Source organism: Carcharodon carcharias, chromosome 28, assembly GCF_017639515.1.
Source record: "Carcharodon carcharias isolate sCarCar2 chromosome 28, sCarCar2.pri, whole genome shotgun sequence".
Taxonomy (NCBI): domain Eukaryota; kingdom Metazoa; phylum Chordata; class Chondrichthyes; order Lamniformes; family Lamnidae; genus Carcharodon; species Carcharodon carcharias.
Window position 1 is genome coordinate 20742022 of NC_054494.1, and position 18729 is coordinate 20760750.

General features: G+C 41.0%; 1 protein-coding gene across 2 annotated transcripts in view; it reads left to right on the forward strand.

Moving 5' to 3' along the window:
• The first annotated feature begins 9723 nt into the window (after positions 1-9723).
• The window catches only part of LOC121270881 (zinc metalloproteinase-disintegrin-like crotastatin), a 41614-nt gene continuing 32608 nt past the window's right edge, over positions 9724-18729 (forward strand). For both annotated transcript variants that reach the window (XM_041176443.1, XM_041176444.1), the window contains exons 1-5: positions 9724-9851; positions 10449-10558; positions 13858-13934; positions 16724-16802; positions 16910-16986. In XM_041176443.1, the coding sequence (XP_041032377.1) occupies positions 9800-9851; positions 10449-10558; positions 13858-13934; positions 16724-16802; positions 16910-16986 (395 nt within the window). In that variant the 5' untranslated portion in view covers positions 9724-9799. The remainder of the gene's footprint in view (positions 9852-10448; positions 10559-13857; positions 13935-16723; positions 16803-16909; positions 16987-18729) is intronic.

The following is an 18729-nucleotide window of genomic DNA, read 5'->3' on the forward strand; positions in this document are numbered from 1 at the left end:
CACTGGCTCATCCTGCTTTCTACACTTAATGTCACCATTAGCACCTCCTTTAGCCAGTATCACCACCATCAACAACCCTTCAACCTTTTGTTTATGACATCTTTTGCAATCTCTCCTTTGCCTCCACCTATCACTGGCCCTCTACCCAGCTTTACCTGTCCTTAGACAGTATATATTTCGCTACATTTTTACTTCTCTTTAGTTCTGAAGAAGAGTCATACGGACTCGAAACATTAACTCTGTCTTTCTCTCCACAGATGCTGTCAGACCTGCTGAGATTTTCCAGCAATTTTTGTTTTTGTTTCACATTTCCAGCATCCGCAGTATTTTGCTTTTTTCAAAGATCTAACCTTGGAACTCTCTCCAAAGGTTGCTCCAATTTGGACAGCATCAACAATGGCCCACCTCGCAGGGTTTCAGTCTTGTCTCCTGAGATTCCTTTCACCTGGATTCCCGAGTATATACTCAAGCACCAACTCACCAGCACAATTTCAGATCTATGGCTGTGCCGAGCAGAACGCAAGAGCTCCAAAGGATTATCTTTGCCCCAACAACCCACAGCATGGAGTCACCAACTTTCAGCTGCCTTCTTGGATCTTCAGGGCTCCTCCCAAGCCCTCTTCAATTACCAGGTCTTCCCCGAGCCCTCTTCAAATGCCAACGCTTCTCCAGACCCCTCTTTGCTTAAAGTTTTGCTAAACACGGCCCTTTTCCTATTTTTTAACTTCACTGGGACATCTTCCTTTCCCTGTCCCCTCTCTGGGATCTCTCCCTGTCCCCTGCCTGGGACGCTTGTTGTCGATGGAGCTCTGCCCCCAGTCACCTGAATACAGGTTTTCACCCCGTTCTTCTTCATGCACAGGCGTGCTGGGCCGGTCCTCATCCAAAGAACTTAAAGATGCAGATTTGTGCATGTGTAGCCCACTACCGGCCTGCGTATGTATGGAAATGCCGAAGGCTTGGAGTTCCCGACCACCTGCTCTCTGACGAGGTAAGTGAGGCTTTCGTAACACATCCAAGACTGGAATTGCCTTTCTGGTGAGAAAGTGTCTCTAGGCTAAGTCATAACTTCTTCGCTTCCAGGGTGGGTATATTTACTTTTCTCAATGTTGGCTTTTTATCCTGCCTTCACCAATGTTAGCTGTAACCAAAAGAATTGGCAATTTTATACCAGACCCATACCACCAGCCCACTACCTGCTCTAAAACTAAATTGAAATCTAGTATCTTATTATTGTGATTACAGCTGACACTTGGAAACCTGGAGGATCAGCTGCCTGGCCCCTTCTGGTCTTAACTAACAGAATGTCTTTATCTTGTCCTTAGAAGGTATTGTATCATTTTGTATTAAAAACTGGCTATGGAGACAGCAGTCAGTCTGCTTCAGCTGAGTAAAATGTGGAAAGCATCATATAATTTGATCTAACTTAAATCTATAGCTAGAGAAGAAAATGATGAGGGGGCCTGGGCACAGTGGGTGGGAAGGGCCTATTTACATAGCAGAGAAGGGGCGTGGATTTAAGATAATTGGTAGAAGGATTAAAGGGGAGATGAGGAAAACCTTTTTCACCCAGAGGGGTCTGAAATTCACTGCCTGAATGGCCAGTAGAGGTGAAACCCTCAACTCATTTAAGAGGTATCTGGAGATGCACCTCAAGTGCTGTAACCTGCAGGACTAGGGACCAAATGCTGGAAAGTGGGATGAGGCCGGGTGGCTTGTATTTCGGCCGGCGCAGACACGATGGGCCGAGTGGCCTCTTCCTGTGCTATAAACTTTCTATGATTCTAAAATGTAACTCCTGTTATCACATTACTGTAAAGACAATAAGAGAGGTGGCTCTTAATATGATTGATATTAACTAAGGGGATCCAGCAATCAATCTTCGGTCACTCATTCCAACATGTACATGTTCATCAGTACATGTACCAATTTCTTTATGTCTTCATGTAATTGTTCTTAGTTAAAAGTACTTCAAAAGTGAGCCCTAGAATCTAAAGCGATTTTTTTTTTGTTGAGAGTGCCCAATTGTTTTGGACTGTTATTTTGTACAACTTGTGATGCTGAGACATGATAATAACTAGACAGAGGTCTCAGGAGTCTGACCCATTTGGTAATTCAGAAAGGTTTGTGACTAATTGTGCTGTGATACCAGTGGACACAACACAGATTTCCCAAAACTTAAGGCATTCTCTACTATCAAATGTAAATAAATTGAGCTGCCTAAACACGGTCCCTCTGTTCATTTCTCCACATCTCACAGGGCTCGCTTTCCTCTGCAGTTTCTAGTAGGAGCTTCTCTAATAATCCTCTCCATTTATTGTTTTCCATTCTTCCAATTCAAAGTGTTGTTTTTTTTAAATCATTTTATTCCCCTCCTGTTTTTCCCCTTTTTCCAGAAGCTGGCTTGTGCTGGGATACGATTCTATGAGTAATCTAAAATACCTTGCCCATAGCCATCATGAGCCCAGACAGGGTTTGTAAGGTGGAAGGCATGGTCACTAAACGCAACCCTCCCTGATATTAAGGTATACATTAGCATTTTCCAGCATCAATGAATCACAATCAAGAGAAAGGGATTCTTCTGATTTTCTTCCCTTCCTTTGCCCAGGAGCACTGAGTCCTGGTGTAATGTGTCTATTGCTAATCAGACTGACATCAACTAACATGGTATAAACTGTGAATCAAACATGAGGACCCCGTGACCTGAATCTCAGTTCTGAACTGGGTTGTGCATTTAAAAACTTAGCTATTGGGGAACCTCAAAATATTCTCTCAATCACACTTATCCTTAGTTCTTCAATATAACCAGATTATCATCTAATTTTTTTTTGCAGTAAGGCCATTCAAACTGACGAGACCTTTATTTGGTCAGAATGAGTGACCGCAGATTGAACAATGAATCCCGGATGCACCAGCTTGGAAATCTAAATTTTTCAGCTTGGTTACATTCAACATCAACAGTCTGATGGACCCCATTACACAAGGTGCCTTCATGGACATTTTTTCATATATATTTCAACTCTGACCTTAGCAAAGTCATTTGTGCAGCCAATAAAATGGCAGTGAGACCAGGTAGGTACTTCGATGTACACTGCACTAGTTTCTCTGCTCCTGACTGAGCTAACAATTTGGATGGTAGCTCACAGAAGTAGATTACTGTTAAAGGTGCACCCATCTTGCAGCAAATGAGTGAGTAAAACGCTTGATTATCCTTGTGATGTAGATGTTTATTGATTTTACAGTTACAACAGTGATAAGTACATTGCTTTCATAACAATAGGGAAATTACAACCCGGTGAGAATTTAACTTGGGACAAGGTCCTTTCACCACTACTTTAAACAGGTTCCTACACTGAAATAACAAAAGCATTTGAGTCAAGTCCATTAAACTCTCATTAAGTCTCACGGTGAGTCTTTTTATCTCAATGCCATGAAATATAGAAGTTTGAAACAAATAGAAAAATACCTGGAAAAGCTCAGCTGATCTGACAGCTTCTGCGGAGAGGAACACAGTTAACATTTCGAGTCCAAATGACTCTTCATCAGAACGAAGGGAAAATAGAAAAGAGGTAAGATATAAGCTGGTTTAAGGGGGGAAGAGGCGGGGAGGGGGGGTGGTGGGGTGGGACAGGTAGAGTTGGATAGAGGGCCAGAAGTATATATAGAAATATAGAAGTATGGTTGGACAGAATTGTAGGCAAGCAGCTATTACAAAGATTTATGCCAAAAGGAAACTTTTGTGATTACTGGTGGCATTGTTAAAACAGCTCCTTCCTTTCAGGAGGTTTCTGGGTGGGTCTACCATTACACATAATAGCATTGCCAGCTTCCTCAGTCAGCTCTTTTGCATTCATAATGCCTGGGGTATGTGGCCAGATCCGATGCAATTACTATGTTGATCACTCCCTTCCGGGAAGTTGGCAGAACACAATTACTGAAGTAGCCATGTCCTTAGATAATGTATTTGCTGAATCCAAGGCTCAAAGACAAAGGAAATCCTTTCAGAAGTAGCCATGAGTAAATAGGCCTAGCTTCAATTCTACAAGTAAGATACAGCAATTTTTTTAAAAAAATGATGCACAATTTTCTGTCCTGAAAGCGTTGACTCAGTTCCACAGCTGATACCACTCAATCAAAATTTTGGCCAGATCGCTGTTCTTTATTTGTGACCCTTGAATCTAAGTGTAAGAAAGTTATGACGCTTCAGGAGTCATTAGATTTCCTGTTGGAGTGACACATGAACACTTGGGGAGGAAATTAAAATGACTCTTCCACTAAATGCAGGGGAAGAATCACTTTGTCTACCGGGGGAGTAGAATCATAGAATTGTTAAAGCACAGGAGTGCAGCCACTAATTATTGCAATTTTCTATTTATGCATTTTATTTCTGCTTTGTTCTTGATTTTAAAAGAATCTGTATTAAGCCTGTATTGAATATTTAAAACGACTTTGTAGACCTTAATTTAACACTAAGTGGGATTGTGCTTTGATGAAGTCAAGCAGTTAATCAATAGTAATTCGTGTGATATTATTAACTGTAGACTTGCTTTCCCAAGACTTTGGCTGGGATTTTCCTGTCCCACCCGCCACCTGGATCTTCCGTTCCCGCCGAAAGTCAATGGACTCTTGGCTGGTCCGGCCATGGCAAGGCCAGAATATCACCGCCTTTGTTTTTCATACTGGCCAGTCACAGCTGTTATTTTGTCTACCTCAGTGTTTTCTCTTTTCAAGCTAGACTTTACTAAAATAAAAGTTGTTTTTGTTCAGCAGAAGCCATTTTTCTTAATGCATTTGATGACCTTTGAACTACAAGCCAGGACAGTAGATAACCTTGCACGTGGTGTGGTCAACTATGGTGTGGAATAAGGGGATGGAGTTTGTTTGATGGACATGCACCTTCAGATGGGAGACACCATCAAAAGATGCATAAACAACTGGAATCTTGCACAACTTGTAAACCTTGCAGCGCCTGGGAGGAGAATTGATAAGAACTTATGTTTACGAGACCCTTGTTTTGAGAAAGACTGACTAGGAGCCTCGAAAGGCTGGAAAGGAACCAGTAATTGGAGTGAAAGGAGCACGGCCTCCAACATTCAGAGCTGCAGTCGGAGTGGATTAGTCAACCACTCAAAATGGGACGAAGGACCATTGATAGAGTGACTAACCGGAGTGTCCATTCCCATGCAAGGTTATCGGAGACATGTTGATGTATGAACCAAAGGGAATTTTACCATTTTGGGGAGCTGTCTTGAAGAGTCCAACCTGGGGTTACCATTTGTAATATAGAATGTACTTGTACATATTAGTAATACACTATGTATAGTACATATATAAAGTTGTCTTTCTTCCTTTCATTTTATATTTTATGTATATATTTTTCACATATTTTTGGGTATTGAGCCACTCACTCCTGTTCATCCAGAGTACGGTTCCAAACTGAAGTGAAACTCCACAAGGGACTCTCATACCCCCTTACACGAGATCATTCGGCCCATTATGTCTGTGCCAGCTCTCTGCAAGAGCAGCTCAGCTTGTCCCATTCCACTGTCTTTTCTCTGAAGCCCTGCAATTTTTTTCTCTTCAAATAATTATGCAATTCAGTTCCCTTTTAAAAGCCATGATTAAATCTGCCTCCAACACGTGCTCAGGCAGTGCATTCCAGATCTTAACCACTCACTGCATAAAAATTGTTTTCCTCATGTTGCCTTTAGTTATTTTGCCAATCATCTTAAATTAGTGTCCTCTGATTCTCGACCTTTTTACCAATGGGAACAGTTTCTCCCTATCTACTCTGTCCAGACCCCTCGTGATTTTGAACAATTCTATTAAATCTCCTCTCAACCTTCTCTTCTCTAAGGAGAACAGCCATAGCTTCTCCACTGAAGTCCCTCATCCCTGGAATCATTCTCATAAATTGCTTCTGCACTGTCTCTTCACATCCTTCCTAAAACAAGGTTCCCAGAATTGGAGACTATACTCCAGTTGAGACTGAACCAGTGTTTCATAAAGGTTCACATTAACTTCCTTGCCTTTGTACTCTATGCCTCTATTTATAAATTTCAGGACCCTGAATGGATTATTAACTGTTTTCTCAACCTACTGTTCCACCTACAACAATTTGTGCCACTAAGATCCTCAGCTCCTGCATCCCCTTTTAGAATTGTATCTTTTATATTGCCTTTCCTCATTCTTCCTTGCAAAATATATCACTTCACCCTTCTCTGGAACATAGGAGCAGAAGTAGGCCATTCAGCCCTTCGAGCCTGCTCCACCATTCAATAAGGTCATGGCTGATCTGGTTGTGGTCTCAACTCCACTTTCCTGCTTGCCCCCCATAACCTTTGACTCCCTTGCCTTTCAAAAATCTGTCTAACTCAGTCTTGAATAAGTTCAATGACAAAACTGTGTCCCCTAGTTCTAGTCTCTCCCACAAGTGGAAACATTCTCCCAGTAGCCACCCTGTCAAGTCCCCTCAGGATCTTATACGTTTCAATAAGATTACTTCTCATTCTTCTAAACTCCAATGGGTATAGGCCCAAACTGTTCAACCTTTCTTCATAAGATAAGCCCCTCATCCAAGGAATGAGTCAAATGAACCTTCTCTGAACTGTTTCGAACACATTCATATCCTTTTCAAATAAGGAGACCAAAACTGTACACATTACTCCAGATGTGATCCGACCAAGGCTCTGTACAGCTGCAGTTCCCCTTGCAATAAACGCCAACATTCCATTTGCCTTCCTAATCACTTGCTGTACCTGCACACTCACTTTAAGTGATTCTGCTATGTGTCCGCCCATTCTGCCAGCCTGTCTATGCCCTCCCATAGTCTTTCACTATTCTCTTCACAGTTCACAATACTTCCAAGTTTTTGTCATCTGCAAATTTTGTAACTGTGCCTATCACACTCAAGTCTGGGTCATTAATATATTAAAGAAAAGCAGGGGTCCTCATACTGACCCCTAGGGAACCACCCAACACAGCTTCTCCCAGTCCGAAAAACAACTGTTCACCACTGGTCTCTATTTCCTGTGGCTCGGTCAACTTCGTGTCCATGTTGCAGTGAAAAATGATAGGCAAAATATGAATAAGGATATATTTTGTGAATGAATTCTGTTTCTATTGAAAGGAATCGGTTCACCAATATTATTAATGACTCAAAGTTTCAGTGACAAGATTATTGGCTAGTTTGAAGTTCTGGAACTATGGACAGAGCTTGCAATTCACCTGAGCAACTAAAATTAGCCCACTCAGTCATTCACTTGGTTGCTCTGTACAGGACATATACGATTTTTAAAATTATGATTTATTGAGGATTCAGGCTAAGATGTCCTGGACATGGTATCATTTGGAATAGACTTACATTTCTGTAGTTTGAGGTTTTGCTTCAGTACAATATAATTGGAAGACCAGAAAGACTCAAACATGCAATTTATGGAGCCTTACATAATCATCAGAGAACTACAGACAAGCTGCCCAGTTGAAGTGCTTTTTTTTACGTTTGTATGCTTATCTGTATTCAAGCCAAACTCTTGTTTTTCAGATTAGTGTTTTGGGTAGGAATTATGTCATAGTCATAATGACACAGAAGCAGGCCATTCAGTCCATCAAGTCTGCTGGCTCTCTGCAGAGCAATCCAGTCAGTTCCATCCCCTCCTCTATCCCTGTAGCCATGAAAAATTATTTCCCTCAAGTGTCTATCGAATTTCCTGTTGAATGATTGATTGTCTCCACTTCCATCACCCTCATGGGCAGCGGCTTAGTGCTGAATGGACGGGCAGCATGCGCATTTACTACTGTCATCATCCTACAAAAAGCAGAAATACTGGAAATGCTGGAAATCTGGAATAAAAAAGAAAATGCTGAAAACACTCAGCAGGTCGAGGAGCATCTCTGGAGAGAGAAACTGACTTCTGGACCATTCCCGGTTTTTCTGTTTTTGTGCCATCATCCTGCCTTGTACCAAGACTCAATTTTCCAGCCAGTTCCTTTTGCCATTTCCTACTATATTGGAGTAATTTATTCCATTTTTCTATTTATCTTTCTCATGTTGCCTCCATAAGGAGGTCTTGTGGTGCAGTAGAAGTGTTCCTGCTTCTGAGCCAGGAAGCTCTGGGTTCTAAGCCCCACTTTAGGACTTGATAACCAAGGAGTGTTCATAACAAAAACAGAATTACCTGGAAAAACTCAGCAGGTCTGGCAGCATCGGCGGAGAAGAAAAGAGTTGACGTTTCGAGTCCTCATGACCCTTCGACAGAACTAGTTCATAATGTGGAACAAGTTGATTAAATCCTTCCAACATATATGGTAAGAGTGGAAGAGGTTGGCCATGAAAGAGAATTGGGCCCTCTACCATCACTGCTCATTGCTCTAGAACCACAATGTGCATGTTGAAACAAAAACTTGTACTGCTGGGGTGAGTGGGTGGATGGTGCCAGCAGCATGGGGTTCGATCCGTTCCCTGTTCTGGCTTGGGTGGACTCAGGACCTGCCTCCTTCCTCCTATCTCTAGTGTAGGTCATGCCGATTGCTGAAGCAAAACTGTTCTCAAACCACGACGCAAACAAAAAATGCTGGAAAAATTCAGGTCTGACAGCATCTGTGGAGAGAGACAGTTCGAGTCCCTATGACTGTTCTTCAGATCTCTAACCAACCACTAGAAGGTGTGCGAGAGTCAAACAAAGGCAATTTGCTCTCATTCTGGGGAAGTTATTTGCCATCCAGCGAACACTAGTGTACTGGATAAAAACAAAAAAACTGCGGATGCTGGAAATCCAAAACAAAAATAGAATTACCTGGAAAAACTCAGCAGGTTTGGCAGCATCGGCGGAGAAGAAAAGAGTTGACGTTTCGAGTCCTCATGACCCTTCGACAGAACTGTCGAAGGGTCATGAGGACTCGAGACGTCAACACTAGTGTACTGGAGCTGCGAATCTGTGGAACCCCATCAACAATGTGCTATGTCTCCCACATTTCCCAATCTGAGTGAAAGCGCTAGGAGGAAAATGCTTAATCTTTTTGCCCCACTTTTGTATCATGGGGCAAGTAATCTTCTCATATTGAAAGGATTAAGAGATTGTGTAAAATAAAAACCTCAGTTCATCTTCAGCCCTATTCTGTTGGTCAGGACTGGGAGTCAAGTTTCTCGATTAGAAGAACGCGCGAGTTTATTGTCCCACTCTCAAGGTCTATGTTGAGCATTTGATCAGGAATTAATGTGGACACGAATTCCTATTCCCTGATATTCTCGATACTGGGATTGCTCAACAGCGTGCTTTCTGGAAAGGGTGCGGGAGCGGGTCCGGGTCTGTTGCCTGTGTTTCATTCGTGATTCAGCCTTTCGATTCTGCCCTGCCCCCAAAATCCAACCCTACAGAACCGCTCCTCTCAGAATGAGCCACTAGCAACCTTCCGGAACCATGCTGCACCCCAGGCATTGCATTCATCTCTCTCCCAGTGGCTTTCCTCCCAAATCCCTCGCTTTCAAAGCCATTTCTTACATGCCTCAGAAATATCAGTTAAGAGAAATAATTCAAGAGGTGGATCTTTCCAAAAAAAAAGCGATCTTTGGGATCACGTAGTTTCAACCCTAACTTCCACCTACTTTGTGACTAATTGGTGTTCTTGTCGATTGGTTGGTTAGAGCTTGTGTAAACCAATGGCGGTAACAGCCAGGCGGAGTTTGTAGCAATATGTCACTCTGGTAGTAAATGTACTGATCCTCACTCAGCAACCCATTTTGCTGGACAGTGATATTTAGGACTGCGTCCGGCAGGGTGAAACCCTATTCTAGGGCAGAATGCACTGGATTTCTGTTACATTTGGGTTATTGATTGTGTGCACGGCACATGGTAAGTTTAAATTCTCGCGTTATTTATGAGTGTAGTATATTCAACATAAATAGAGTTCCGTTTTTTTTTAAAAAATCTTTCTCCATTTGGTTGTTAGCATTGGGACAATAACCTCTGACTCCATCCTTTTATCTTTGGATTACACCAACATACCCCGAATACTGATCCGTTCACATCTAATTTTTTTTCAAAGTATTAGAATTTTAAACAATGAGCACACTCTTGGCAAAACTATTTTAAAAGCTATTTTCACCATCTCCTCTGTTACCTCATCAATTAAGTATGTTTAAAATGCTCCAAACTTTGGGGAAGACAGAGAAGTTAAAAGGGAACACTAAAGCTGCTTGATTTTTATTTTCAGAATCTTATAGTAATGTTATGGGTTTTAAATCTGCAGGCTGCGGTGAAAATTACACATCTACAACCATCTGCACAGACCTTAATTGTTAAATGAGCACTGATAGTTGACAGATTTGTTGCTAAATCATAATTTGTTTTTTATGCATTTTAATGAAAGATATATTGCAGTGTTACTAATTATTTGAAATGTCAAAGTTTGTGGTTATTCCTAACTTGCTGACGTGCTTTGCCCTGCAGCTGGCTTTTCTCCCTGGTCTGATTCACTTCCTGAGGTAGAGCAATATGAAATAGTGAAACCTCGTTTAATGAACACCATTCTGAGGAAAAGGGATCTGTCCCGATCAGAGGTGGGAATGTAATACAAAAATCTTTAGAATATGTTTATAGTAAATGTGTGATTTTTGTCTGAATGACTGGGATACAAGCAAGTGAAAATTGTACAAGTAAAGGTGCTGTTAACTAAGAAAGCATGGAGCAGTTGGTTAAGGCATTGAATAGCCAAAGCACGCAGACAAGGTCTCGAGTTCGATTTGCAGTCTGTGCTGTTAGCTTTTCTCTATGAAAGTGGCAACAGGAGTCCTGAGCTTGGGACAGGGAAGAGAATGGGGAAGCAAAAATTGGTCAGAGTTCCCATTGCCATATGAAAATGCATGCACTTGTCAAAGGACAGGCTTGGGTTGACCTGTGATGCTTCCTGCAGTGGAATAACCTGCTATTAAGGCAATATGTATCCAAACATCATCGCTTTGTGGGCCACTCAGTTGTGTAGCATTGAGCTCTGCGGGCCACCTAAAAGCAATTATGGTACCAGGTTTAGATAGAATGTTTCCTACACTGGGCTAAACAAAGAATTAGTGGAATTCAAATTGAAAAGACTGCAGCCCCAGTAGCAGGAAAATCAGAGAGAAAATAGCAGAGGTTTTGACCACAATCTTTCAGATGCCTTTGGGTATCGAAGTTTTGCCAGAGGCTTGGAAAGTTGCCTGTGTAATTGTCCCATTCAAAAAGCAATGGAACAATGGGCTAGTCAGACTAACATCCACAGTGGATAAGCTTCTGGATGACATAATACAGAGTCAAATGCACACCTATCTGGAAAAAACATGGGTTAACTTAGGACAGCCAACACAGCTTTACAAATGACAAGTCATATCTGACAAATCAGATAGGAAATAAAGTAACTTGATAAGGCACTGTGTACATGGCTTGTTGATGAATTGAAAGCAAGTTATTTAAATAGTATTTTTGTTTAAGTTTTGTTTAAAAAAAGTCAAAATAAAAAGTATCAGCAATGGTGACCATGTAACTGTTGGGTTATAATAAAAAAACATCAGATTTATTAATGTCTTTTAAGAAAGGAAATCTAACCTCTTTAATCTGTCTAGCCAATATATGACTCCAGACCCACAGCAATGTGGTTAACCCTTAACTGCCCCCTGAAATGGCCTAGCAAGCCTCTAGTGTATCAAACCACTACAAGAAAGTCACTGTGGGAGTGCCTTCACCACGAGGACTGCCTACCACTATCTTCTCATGGGCAACCATGGATGGGCAATAAATGCTGGCTTTGCCACTGATGCCTACATCCTGTGAATGAATTTAAAAATAAATAGAATGTTGGTTAAAGGGCACAAAGAATGGTGGTTAATAAATGCGTTTTGTCTGAGGGGATGTGAACAGTGGTGTCTTACAAGGGTCTCTGTTGGAACCATTGCTTTTGTCAATATAGAAAATGTATTGGGGATACAAAATTAGAAACTGCAAATGGCACAAAAACATGGAGTCTGGTTTATTGCAAAGAGAGCTATGAATCTTCAGGGCAATGCAGACAGATTATTAGATGAAACTGATAAATACGAGATGAATTTTGAATATGGGGTGGAAGATCCAAGGTGTTTGATGCTGGGGGAAGGCCCACTGCTGGCCTGTCAGGTGCCTGAGTGGAAGATGATGTGCCTCTCTAACTGTGGCCGAGACCCCCTTCACAAGATTCCAGCCATGGTTTTTTTTTTAGAGGTAGTACAGAGAGAAGTGGTATATATTATATTCTAAAACTTTAAGGGGAGCAGAGTGATTTCTAAAAGTGGGAAGTCAATTGAAGATCTTTTTTACATTTTCTTACATTTAAAGGTGCTAGATAAATGCAAGTTGTTATATGGAATCCTTTACATCACTAAGAGGATATGGTAATGCAGTGATTATATTATTGGACGAGTAATCTAGGGTCATAGACCAGTAATCCAAAGAAAGAAAAGAATGACTTGCATTTATATAGTGCTTTTCATGATCTAAGGGAATCCCAAAGGCGCTTTGCAGCCAATGAAGTAGTTTTGAAGTATCATTGTTGCAATGGAGGCTAGGCCATTGAATATATTCAAGGTTGAGTTAAATTTTTGATCTACGAGGAGTGAAGGGCTATGGAGGGGCAGCCGGGAAAGTAGAGTTAAAGCCAAATTTAGATCAGCCTCATCTTACTGAATGACTGAGTGGGCCGAATGGTCACTACTGCTCCTACTTCTTATAATCTTATGTTGGAAACATGGAAGTCATTCTGCGCAGAACAAGATCCCACAATTGGCAATAGTGACAAGTGACCAGATCATTTGTTTTAGTGATATTAGTTGAGGCGTAAATATTGGGCAGTGCAGTAGGATAACTGCTTTTCTTCAAAGTAGGATCTTTTACGTTCACCTGAGAGGGCAGACAAGGCCTCAGTTAAACAGCTCATCTGAAGCCCTGGACTGGAAATGGAGGAATCGGAATATGAGTTTAGGAACTGAATTCAGTTCCAAAAAAAAATTGCTATCTATAAAAGTGACCATGAAGCTTTTGGATTATCATAAAAACCCAACTGTTTCACTATTGATCTTTAGGGAAGATCCTTACTTGGATTGGCTAATGTGACTCCCACATCAATGTGGTTGATTCCTAACTGTCGCCTGAAGTGGCCTGGCAGACCACTCAGTTATGTCAAAGCATGGCAGGCAACAAGGTTGGGTAATAAATGCTAGTCTTGGCAGCAATGCCCACATCCTGGGGGAAAAAAATGAACAGACAGTTTGTTATCTAAAAGATAATATCTTTGACAATGCAACATCCCCTCAGTATTGCAATGAAGTGTCAGCCATTTATGTCAATGTATAGAACCTATGACATTCTGCTTCCAAGATATGAATGCTGCTACTGAGCCAAGCAGATTCAAGATGCTGGCAAGCAGTAGGGATGCGGTTAAGTGCTGAAAACTATTAATATATACTCCTGCATTCCCAAGGCTCTCCTGAAAAAAAGCAGTACACACCTGATGCTGGTGTGAAAGTTGCCAATGAGTTCACAAATAAAATTCAGCCAAGTTTTACTGGATTGTGCTTTAACCATTAAAAGATATTAAAGGGAAACTGTAAAACCATAAAATGGGCCAGATTACCTAGAAGCAAGTAATTATACACGTTGCAAAAGCATTTGTGATAAAATTTCTTCAGTTACTACATATAGCTTTTCCCTCAGTGCTACAGTTTCAATATAAGTATTGAACAGAGGAAACCTCTCCAAGTATATCCATAGCGCTGCTGCTCCAGAGAAACTCTTACCCAGTGGGTAGTCTTGATTATCAGAACAATATCGTTTGTTTTTCCCTTCATTTATTCAGATCGTCTATCCAGAAAAAGTCACCTATTCCATAAATCTGGAAGGGAAGGAATTCTTGGTTCATCTTGAAAAGAATGGGTAAGGTTGTGACTTTTCTTGTTAAGTTGTTTTCGGACAGCAGACTGTTTTTCTTTTATGTAAAGGTACATTTTTGTGTTGCTGTTTGAAAGGGTCAGTGTCTGCTTTGCAAGCCAGGGATTTAGTTTGTATAGAGGTGTGTCCAGCACTTGGGGGGTAATGCATTTTATTGCGACTTAAAGCAATGACAACGCTTGGGAGAGTGCACACTGGTCATGGCTCAGCTGCTGCACTTTCTGGAGTCCCCCAGTCTTCCATCATGTATTGGAGCTCCACAAAACAAATAGTTTAAATTAATTTTTCACTTGTACTTTCTGTTAGCTCCTACCAGGCAGTGTGGATGAATTGAGCAGCCATTTAGTCTCAGACATAAGGTGGTTTAGAATAAGTTTTGAAATAAAAATAAATTTTAATATAAGTTAAACCCATTCCCTCGCTGGCAGCTTGATCCCATTGGTGCACATTCTAGTCGGTACAAACCACCGTTTTAACTCGAGTGTGTTGCATGAATGAAATTGGTATTATCATGGTTATGTACAGTTCATATTAAAGCCTTTTGCAGTGGATGGATAGCACACTGGGTCCTTGTAGAAAAGGAGTTTGAATGCACCTGGAGAGAACAGTACATTGTAACTCTTATACCATATTACTAATGCCTTATTTTTAAAGAATGATTTTTGTGACCTGTTCCAGCACAAAAATTTCTCTGGGTTTGTCAGAAAATACATACTTGTTTAATGTGGGAAGAGCACAACATGTTGGTTAATACCCTTGTTAGTTGACTGCAACGTTTTTCAAAGATAGCAATGCTGAAAAGGAAGGCAGTTTAAGGAACACAGGAAATGTGATGGTGGTAAAACTAATCTGTGATTCTAAGAATAAGACTGAGGCCCTGAGGCTATATCTCAGCAGAAGTATTAACTCATTCACTTTAAACATTTCTGTTAAAGTAACGGAGGAGGAGGCACTTAAAGTGACTAAGTTAAATGCTTATATCTCACAATATAATCTCAGGAAAGAGTAGAATTCAGAGAAACTGAAAAGCATACAGCAATGACAGCAGAAGATTGGGAAAATACCACTAAGAAACACAGAACTAGAAAGAGACCCACAGAACATCCTGACTCTGATATAAATATCCAGCCAATTGGAAAGAAGTGGAGTGAGACAAACAAGAGAGACTGAGTGGGCCATTAACCATGGAGGGGATCGCTGAGAATGGTACACCATAAGCTACATATACACAGATGGCACCCAGCTCTACTGACTCCTCCTCCACTCTGTTGTCAGACTATTCACCCAACATTCAGTCTTGGAGGGCCCCAGTTTTCTCCAGTTAAACACTGAGAAGACCGAAACCATCAACTGGCCACTACCAGAAGTTCCAGAACCAGCGCTGCCGAATCCATCACCCTACCTGGGTTGGGTCTCAGGTTGAAGCTGATTGTGTTCATAACCTCAGCATCTTATTTGATTCGGAGCTGAGTTTCCAACCCTGCAGGCTCTCCATTATTAAGATTACCTAATTCCAACTCTGTGACATTGCTGACCTCCACCCTTCTCTCTGCCCATCCTTATCTTTGTTGACTTCAGGCTTGTGCATTACATGGCTTATGCAGACCAGCCTCCAATCTGAGCTCGTATAAAACTGAACCAGCTCCCTTGACCAATGCCCCAGTCCTTCCTGATCTACATTGACTTGTCGTCCTCTAACTCCCAAATCTGTAATTCATTCCATGGCACCATTACCCCCTGTCTCTGTAACCTCCTCCAGTGCCCCCTCCAAACATTTCCATTCCTACAAGTCTGGCCTCTTTTAAACCCCTTGTTACTTTCACCTTATCACAGGTGGCTGTACCTTCAGCTTTCTAGGCTCCACATTCTGATTCACTAAACTTGTCCACTCTCTCCTCCTTTTTGAGACTCTGCTTAAAACCCATTTTTTTGATGAAGCTTTCACATCTTGTTTAGCTCCAAGTACACTTTTTCCTATTATACCATTGTGAAGCAACTTAGGTCATTTTTCTACATTAAAGGCACTATATAAATCAAAGCTATTGTAGTGAGGACAATATAAACCGAGAATGACTGTTCATGATATTAGCATATTTAAATGTGTTAAGACGAATTGTGAATGGAAGAGTGTTAGCCAAATGGATTAAACATTCTTGTACTAATATCCCAAAAAGGATAAATATGATCTATTCTGCTGACCATGTAGGCGATTGCTTAAGTATACAATACAAATTGCACTGGCCCGTCTAATAAATTAGTAAACTTAAGATACAACTGTTAAACTACTCAAGCTGAATATTCCACTTTTTATTAATTCTTTGACCTGATCAGAGATCCAGCAACTTATAGTAAAAATACCATTCCCAGCACATTTCCATTCATATTATGATGGAAAATGAATGGATGAAGCCTTTAAAACTTTAATCAAAGATCCTTTAGTTCTTCAGAATTATGCACTTGGGTCTCTAAGCAGGTTGGATGCATTTAGTTGTATTATAATAGAGAAACCCAAGTGAAGGGCCACCATAAGGTAGGATACCACCAAAGTTGAAACTACAGAGAAAGAAGGTGAGTTGGATTAAGAGCTAGTGATTAAGCCATGCCAAGCAGGAGGAAGTAAAGAGCTCCACAGAGTGAGTTAGCGTAGAAGTCAATGTACTGAGGCTTAATTTCAAAATGTAAGTATGCAAGTTTATATAGAGCCGTATCAACCCTCAAACTCTTATTGAAACTCCTCGGTCCAGCTCCAATTCATTTACTTTGTGCTTTAACAGGGGTCTACTGGTCAAGCATTATTCTGAAACCCATTACTTGGAAAATGGAACTGAAGTGGTAGCAACACCACAGTTTCTGGTATTTCTTTGCTATTTATTTAATAACAAATGGTTGATGTAATTAAAGTGTTTTACATTATAGAATTCTGTTGATATTTGAATTTGCAATGGTGTGATTTGTCACAGGATCATTGTAATTACCATGGTGTGATTGAAGGCATCAGTGATTCCTCTGCCAGTATCAGCACCTGCACTGGACTCAGGTATATAATAGCTTTCTTTAAGCTGCCTTTTTATTGATAATTATCCTACCTATTTCCTCCAAGAACCCAATTGACAACAGAAGTCTTGTTCAGCTGATCCATCATTTCCTTCATTGTTAACAAATGTGAATGGAAAGTTGAGGTTTGGGCCTGTTTGAGGGGGTGATTTAAGATGGTGTTCCCTGTCTCTAAATGGAGATATCTAACCAAAAAGATGCACTAGGGCAGACCAAGACCAATGAGACCCACTTCCACCAGTGATAGCTCAATTTAATAATAGCTATCTTTGTACTTTGTCTTCCAACCATATGGTTGGAAGATAATCTGTGTAGCTACACTGACACTGAGGCCAGAATTTTTCACTCGGTGTGTACCCAACACGCATGAGCGTTAAATGAAGCACCATGATATCAAGCGAGCGTCCTGATGTCATCGCGCACTCTTGCGATGTTTTGCTCAGCGGGAGAGCACAAGAGGCGGCAGTGCACCCGCCAACAATTAAGCGGCTTATTAAGGCCATTAACCAGTTAAATAAATCAGATTTTTTTTGCTGCCCATCCAGTTAGTGGGTGGGCGAATAAGCCAAGCGACCTTTGCAACTTTTGCAAAACGTAATCCACAGGCAGGATGAGATTTTGACCAGCGATTTTTTAAAAAAAATAAAAGCTTTTAAAACTCATTCTTAACACGTTGCTGCTGTCACATGAGGGACATATTTTTAACAATTTTAAATTCTTTATTTACGTTTTTAAAATTCTTCAGCTCCCTGAGGCAGTTCTGTGCCTTCAGGAAGCTTTCAGTGCGGGCACCTGTGTGTATGTATGAACTTCCGTGCTCGTCCCCCTCCCACCGGCAGCACTTAGCATTGCAGCGCTTGATTCACGCTGGCTGGCCGTTAATTGCCCAGCCAGTGTGAAATTGCGGTCAGGGCCTGATCGCAGGCGGTGGTCGGTTCTGCGTCCACTCCCAGGCCTGCCCAACGAGGTAAAAATCCTGCCCGTAATCTCTGGGTAAGAAAATCTGAGTTAAAGTATAAAGTGGCTTGATTTTTTTTTTAAACATTGGAAAATAGTGTAGTTTAACAGCCTCTGATTTACAGTTAGGACATGATGGATTAATATACAGGGAATAACGGACCAGTCTGTACAAGGTACAGTATATTTGGCATGAGGAAATGGCTGCCAATTTGTGGAGCTTTGCCAAAAACATTCTACAGTGAACAATAGAAATTGTCTGAAAAGAAGTATTCATTCACTACACTGCAGATTGAACAATAAAACTGCTCGAGGAAGGCAGTGAAATAATAATTCATTTGTACCCACAAAAAATAAGGGCTATAATTCATCTGGATTTAAGCTATATTTAGTTAACAACCAATAGTTGGGAGCTGTGTTGGAGTGGATTTCCAAATGATCTTGCATTAACCTGGCATAAGAAACTCTTCAGTGTAACTGGACGAGGGGAACTGAAACTATTTTAAATTAGCAATGTCTGTTTAAAATGTTGCTTTCAAATTGAAGTGTAATAAACAAACTGTTATTTTGATCACATGCCTTTCTCAAAACCATTGCAAATTTTAGTCTTTCAAACTCAAACTGCAAGGAAAGTCTTAGTGAAGAACTATTTACTCCGAAAGAAAATGGTAACTTTCATAGAATCATACAGCACTGAAGGAGGACATTCAGTCCATCATGTCTGTGCTGGCTCTTCAGTGGACACCTCCCCCCCACTCCCCCTACTCCT